At 40.0% G+C, this 7,079-nt stretch overlaps 3 protein-coding genes across 3 annotated transcripts; 2 read left to right on the forward strand and 1 right to left on the reverse strand. All coding sequences in view use genetic code 12, as the record gives it.

Annotated features, from left to right (window-relative positions):
* Window positions 1-10: 10 nt before the first annotated feature.
* HOC1 (alpha-1,6-mannosyltransferase) lies at window positions 11-1,240 on the forward strand (the record flags this gene model as incomplete). The annotated part of the gene is made up of 1 exon (XM_051814413.1): window positions 11-1,240. The coding sequence occupies one exon, from the start codon at window positions 11-13 to the stop codon at window positions 1,238-1,240; it is 1,230 nt and encodes a 409-aa protein (XP_051672139.1).
* Window positions 1,241-1,518: 278 nt separating this feature from the next.
* Window positions 1,519-4,845, reverse strand: SEC12 (Sec12p; the record flags this gene model as incomplete). Its single annotated transcript, XM_051814414.1, has 1 exon — window positions 1,519-4,845. One exon carries the CDS (start codon window positions 4,843-4,845, stop codon window positions 1,519-1,521), a length of 3,327 nt encoding a protein of 1,108 aa, XP_051672140.1.
* Window positions 4,846-5,154: 309 nt separating this feature from the next.
* On the forward strand, window positions 5,155-6,003 carry CANMA_002356 (putative pyridoxal kinase; the record flags this gene model as incomplete). The annotated part of the gene is made up of 1 exon (XM_051814415.1): window positions 5,155-6,003. One exon carries the CDS (start codon window positions 5,155-5,157, stop codon window positions 6,001-6,003), a length of 849 nt encoding a protein of 282 aa, XP_051672141.1.
* Between the last annotated feature and the right edge of the window lie 1,076 nt (window positions 6,004-7,079).

The following is a 7,079-nucleotide window of genomic DNA, read 5'->3' on the forward strand; positions in this document are numbered from 1 at the left end:
CTCTCAAAAAATGACCAAATATCATAGTCTGTCTAATAACAAAGGGCGTAAAATCCTAATAGGCACTATACTCATTTCATTAGTGGTAATAACAATCACATTTTTCTCCGGGTCGCTCACACCAGCAAAAGATTTACAAGGGGTAATATCAAGTTTACCCAATGACAAACTCCTGGGATTGTCAAATTTTTTATCATCGGAGAATAGCAGGAATCAAGATGAATTATTAAACAAGATTGAAAAATTAAACAAAAAGCTATTTCAAGCTCAAGAAGCTAAAATCAATAAATTGGAAGAACAAAACAAGTTGATTCTAAAAGAATTGAAACTATTGAAAACTCCACCATCACTGGCTTCAATTAGAGAAAAATTAACTTATCTCTACCCATATGATTCGGAAAGCAAATTCCCGGCATATATTTGGCAATCATGGAAACATGGATTAAATGATGGTAGATTTGAAGAAAGGTTCCGTCAAGGTGAATCACAATGGGCATATAAGAACCCTGGGTTTGTTCATGAATTATTTAATGATGACACTGCTCATACTATGATTAGGCACCTTTATCAACAAGTACCTGAAGTTCTTGAAACATTTGAAATGTTGCCTGAAGTCATTATGAAGATGGATTTTTTCAAATATTTGATACTTTACGCTAAAGGTGGTGTTTATGCCGATATAGATACGTATCCTTTACAGCCAGTCCCCAACTGGACACCGGAAAATGTTAGTCCTTTGGATATTGGCGTTATTATTGGCATTGAATCCGATTCATCATCGCCGGATTGGAGAAAGGAACAAATTCGTCGATTACAATTTGGACAGTTTGTCATTCAAGCTAAGCCAGGACATCCAATATTACGTGAAGCCATTTCCCAAGTTATTGAGCATACAAATGTTAAAAAATTGGAAAATTTAGCATCTTCGGGCGCTGGTGGTCTGTTGAGGTTGACGGGAAATACCAATGAAAAGTCATTGACAATCAGTCAATGGACCGGATCGGCAATTTGGACTGATGTGGTATTCAAGTACTTTAATGATTATATTCAATCATCCGTGTTTCAAAAGGTTACTTGGAAGGAGTTTCATAATTTGAAAACACCGAAGTTGGTTAGTGATATTTTGGTGTTGCCTCTGAAATCATTTGCCAGTGATGTTGAGGAACCCAAAGACGGTAAAATTGAAGATCCTTTGGCGTTTGTTAAACATTATGCGGCCAAGATTTGGAAAAGTGGTTAATTGGAGGAAGGAATTGGGTTAGATTGAGTTCCTTTATCATTATAAGACTAGTTTCATACCTTTTTTTTAGTCCAACATGGATTGTTAGCATGAATAGGTTTGGGGCTAATCTGGTCTAGTTGGATGAAGTCATGATAATTCCACTCAATTTTAAATATGGCAGATTTGCATTGAATCAATGGGCCTGCTTTAGAATTAATAAATTTGACATACCGTTTATTCTAAATTTTTACAACCTACATACAAATATTCACCTCTGAGCTAAAAGTCACGGCAATCTAAAGTTCATCTTTTTCTCTAGCATTTCTTGTTGGTGCAGTACTTTTTGGTTTCCTAACTGTTCTTGTGACAACTCTGGTCACTTTCTTAGCGGATTTTGAAGGTGCTGAATATGTCCTAGATTGTACAAGGCTTTCAATAGCTTCTGCAATTTTGCTTGTGGGTTCAACTGTGCTAGCCTCTTCATCGGCAGGACTTAATGAAGATGTTTCCTGTTCAACATGCGTTGTGTCGCTTAGCGGGGTAGAAATTGAGACTGAAGGTTCTTCAACACTTTCCACTTCGCTTGGTTTAGGAGTTGGATCAACACCTCCCGTCCCTGATACTTCTACCGTATGCGATTCTTGTAGCGAAACCGGCTCTTCTGGTGTGTATTCTATTTCCTCTTTATCGGAAGCAGACGCTGCTTCAACCGACTGTGCACTGAAAATTTCTTCTTCTTTCACATCAGAAGCCTCAGATGTCAGGTCAACGGGTAATGTGTGACCATCGTCGACAACAACCTGTTGTTCTTCGATTGGTTTTGTAGGTGCACCATTTTGAGCAACTTGTTCTTCAGCTAATTTAGAGGAAATGGCATCAGCGCCAGCTTCTTTTTCCTCAGTTTCTTTTGACTCAACCACATCCGACACATGAATTTCCTCTGATCTGGTGTTTTCATCCTCGTGATATTCAGCCACATGTGATGGAGCCTCTTGTACTGCTTCATCATTGTCAGACGGATATTCGGCTTCAATTGGGGACTCAGAGTTGTACCCCGTTGTTTCTTCATCAGCCACGGGCTTCGTCTCGGAGGAAATTGTAAAAACCTCTTCGTCATTTTCAGCATAATTCACTTCATTAGATTCATACACAATTTTCTCTGATTCGTCACTTGGAATCTCCTCTTGTGCTTCGCCAGTGATGGGTTCTGACTCCTGCACTGGTTCTTGTATTTCCTCGGCCACGGACATTTTATCCGAGTGCACTACAGTGTCGACGTCTTCTGGCACACTTTCATTCTTCTCTTTTTCGATTATTTCTTCGCTATTGTCATTGTCAAGATGTGAAGGGTAATGGGAACTTTCCAAAGTATTTTCTTCTTGTGCATCGCTCGACGTGTCTGAATCGACATACACTTCTTCGTAAGCTTCTTCAATAATCTCGGTGTATTCATTTTCTTCTGTAGTTAAGTCAGCAACTTCCACATCAGTTTCCTCTAATGTAGGTTCTACTTCTTCCACAACTTCCTCGACAACCTCCTCATATACAACTTCATCAGTTGGAGGATTCGTGGTAGGCTCCACTTCTTCAACAACCTCCTCTACGACTTCTTCGTAACCATCATCATGTCTTGAATCGTTCGGATAATTCGCCGTTGCTTCTTCTTCGAGCCCTTCAGTAGCTTCGGCTTGGTCCTCGGGCACTGATTCTTCGTAAGCCACTTCCTCAATGATGTCAACATATTCTTCTTGCTCAGTATTAGCATCATTTGCATCGACATCGGCAGTAGCACCAGCATGTGACTCATCTTGAGGGCTATCTTGTACTTCAAGGTTGGCTTCGACATGTTCGGGTTCATTTACAGTTGTCGCATTGTTAACAACTTCAAGTATACTCTCAAACTCGGGAACAGCGACAGTAGCAGTGGCAGTGGCGGTGGCAGACTTGGTTGATATAGAGGCAACTTTGGTTGTAGCTTCTGACTCAATGCTCAGAACGCTGGATTCTGTTTCGGACAAAGATGTACTATCAGTGAAATCAACCAGCAATGATCCAGAAGAATCCACTGTATCAGAAGGTTTGGCAGCCCCAGTACTCAATTTGATTTGATCCAATGTTTCACTATTGAAGTCAGTTTCAATTGTCTCGGCATGCAAATCTCTAGTCACCTCCAGCACGATATCGTTCAAGGTGTTCTTTGCTTGTTCGCCAACACTAGCCACAACATCTTCTTTATCAAATTTTTCCTTGTAAAGCCCAACTAATTTAGAGCCATATTTGTTGCCGTACTCTTCTGCAACATCATAGGCCCTCTTTCCATACTTTTCAGCCAATTCCAACCCTACTTTACCGTATTCACCGGCCAACTCAGTGCCGATTTTTCCATAACGCAATCCAATCTCTCGATAATCTTTCAGGTACTGCTTCAGCAATTCAAGTACCACGTCCAACTGGCCATTTTCATGAGCCTTTTGAATACCAATTCCAAGCGCTGCAATTAATATTATTGTAAACAAGTATTGGAAAACAGTGCCAATAACTGATCTTCCCGATGCATATTTAGGCGGTACGCGAACAACGTTCAAGATGTTTGCTGCACTACCTGTCGCCAACTTGGTACCATTGGGTGAAAAACACACACTGGTAATTGCAAAGGGATGCAAATTCTTAATCGTTTGCAACAACTTGAAGTTAGAAAGTTTTACAATGTAGACAATTAAATCATTACCGGCAAATGCTACCAAATCCTGTGGAACAGAAACGTCCAACGCAACTATGTTGTTCAATTTTTTTGTAATCACTTGCTCGTGTGTAATCTTTTGCTTGGTCAAATCATACCTCAACAATGCTGCTCCTTTACCGCCTTTAACGCTGGCCGATATTACCACTTCATGGTTATTAATAAATTTGATTTTCGACAAATTGTATTTCTGCAATTGCTTGTCGATGGGGGTGGTTTTGGAAGTGCCAAGGACCGAATTTGTTTGGGTAGATATAGAAACCACTGATGACGACGTGATGTAACACAAAGTAGTCCCTGTCTTTGGACTCAAGGCAAAATCCTTGATCTCGTCATATGTAGGAGGTTTGTACTTGAATTTAAGCTCCAATGCATCGGGGTTGAAAAAGTACAAGACAGAAGGCAATGCTGATGTCATTAAGCACCCTACGGTGTTATCTTGCGATATTTTAATCACTTTTGGGTACTCGTCAGTGTCTCCACTAATTTCCTCCTCAAACTGGGCGGCATCATCGAATATCAAATGTTCCTCTTTATTATACTTGTATTTTCTCACGTTGTTGTTAATATTCATTGACCTGATCAATTCGGAACTCTGATTACATCCAACAACCACATTATACTCATTCTCGTCGACTAGTCTTGTCACATCGATACATTGTGGGGAATCTTCATTTGAAGGCAACAGAACTTCTCTAAACTTCTGGAGTCTTCGCTTAGCATCGTTAACTTTAAAACTGCACTTGATGGCGGTGATCTTGTTAGGGATTCCGTTGCTTCCCTCTCCACCACCTCCCGCTACCAACACAGTCTTGTTGTTGATAAATTTGGCTCCTAAGATCGGATATCCAACGTCAATCGATGCAGATTCCTTCAAACCCATAGCTTTGTTTGTCTTGTGGTGAAAAATGTCTGGAATTGAATATTTTGCTCTGAGAAAAACACGTCAATAAAAATTACTATCTTGCGCTACCAAATGTGTTTGAAATTATTAATTGAGTACATTATTGGTGTTTTCAGGTAAATGCAGAGTCTCTATATAGTTTGAGTGAGATCTGTACTAGCTTCAAGAAAGTCTTCCTATGTTGTGGAATTTACAGCATCTTTACTTATCAAGACATATCTAGTGCATAACGTTTTTTTTTTTGCTTTTTAACGCATATGTGCGGCACAACTCCAAAGCGTTGATATCATGAAAAATATACTATCAATTCTGTCCCATGTTGTTCATGGGTACGTGGGGAACAGAGCTATAACTTTCCCTTTGCAATATATGGGATGGGATGTCGATGCAATCAATACCACTAATTACTCGAATCACCCTGGATATGGTAGTTTGCAAGGCTCAGCTTCGACCCCTGAAGCAATCAAGGATGTATTGCAAGGACTTCACTGTGTTTTAGACTTGAATTCATACGATATGATCTTAATTGGATATACTCCTAATGCCGATGTTCTCCTGGTGGTCAAAGATGAAGTTGTGCAAGTGTTGCAAAAACAAGAAGGGAAAACTCCTCGTTGGATAGTTGATCCAGTACTAGGAGACAACGGGAAATTGTATGTTCTGGAGAAAGTTATACCAGTTTACAGGGATATTTTATCAACTAGCTTGGTGTCGTTGATAACTCCCAATCAGTTTGAGTTTGAGACCCTTTGCGAGGCAAAAATCACTGATTGGCAAACATGTGAAGCCGCAGTGAAGTCATTTGCCAACAGGTACAACGTTGAAAATATAGTTATCTCCTCAGTTGACATAGATGGTCAATTGTTTTGCGTTGGGTACACTGAGGGCAGAATTTTCAGCAAACCAATACACAAGATCAACTGCAATTTCAATGGATGTGGAGATTTGTTTACCGGATTGATAGCAAATGCATATTACGATAACGGGTACAAGATAACCCCTGAGTCCATTGCCACGGTGTTGCAGACGTTGCACAACATTCTTCAATTTAGTTTTGATTTTGAACGTGAAAAACTGGGACAGGCTCCCGCGGTAGTCAAGGACATTAAGATTGTTGCGGCAAAAAAGTATTTATAGAGTTTTATACAACAGAGGCTGCAAAGTACGTGTGTATTTTTATAGCGCTTGGGTGTTGTTTCGGCTTTGGTCGTTCCAGCTGATTGATTATTCTAAATAGATACTTAGCCATCATGACATCCACACGATACTGTCTTGTCCAAAGTGGGAAATATTGAATCAACAGTCCACCAGTTAGCTTTGTCAAGTTTTGTAGGTGTCTCTTCCATCTATGATTCCTTTAAAGCCATATTTCATACTTCTCTAACTTTTTTAGTGCAAAGATTCTAGCAATAGTCTAGAAAAAAAATTAGTCTCCATTTTGTGCTTCTGTCAAATACCACCAAATACAAATGAATGCCACGCAATTCAAAGCAAGTTTTGGACAACTTTAGTGCTCGCATATACCACCCAGTTCATAGTCTTTTGAATTGTATACTGTGTATAGTTCAAACGGCGTGTACCACCTTTTTAAGTTCACTTTTACCTCTTTTGTAAAACCACGAGTAACAGTATGCTCGAGGTCTGTCAAACCTATGCTGCTCAAACCATAAAAGTGGTAGCCAACGACCCCAAATGGGAGATCGGGACTGAGAACTTTCATGTTGTGGGTGAGCAACATACAGTAACTATGTAGAGGCTCTCTCCACCAGTTGATGCTACTGTTGGGAAACTGTGGGCACAAATCACATACAGCTCTTGCTCTACTCTCACGACAGACCTGGCTTGAAACAATAAGGGATCTTAATTTGACATGCCTGAAGAATTTGAGGTCCTGAAGTGCAGAAGGCGTGTATCTGTTGCCTGCAAATCTTAAACATAATTGCACCAATTTGGGAAAGTCTTCTTCCAAGTCACTGCTAGAGAACACAGTTTTCACATTGATGTCCCCCTTTATGGACAACTCCCGTAGACAACTGGTGTCGAAAATATCACATAACGGGTAATTCATTGTCGTGGTACCGGAGCCATAGTGAATTTGCAACACGTGTAACTTCCAATTGTAGCGAAAACGCATATACCTATGATTGGAGCATACGTAAATTATTAGCTCAGTCAAATTTTTTAACAGCTCAAGACTTTCAAAATCGTCAGGG

This window comes from Candida margitis, assembly GCF_024628925.1.
Source record: "Candida margitis strain CBS 14175 chromosome Unknown scaffold12, whole genome shotgun sequence".
NCBI lineage: Eukaryota > Fungi > Ascomycota > Pichiomycetes > Serinales > Debaryomycetaceae > Lodderomyces > Lodderomyces margitis.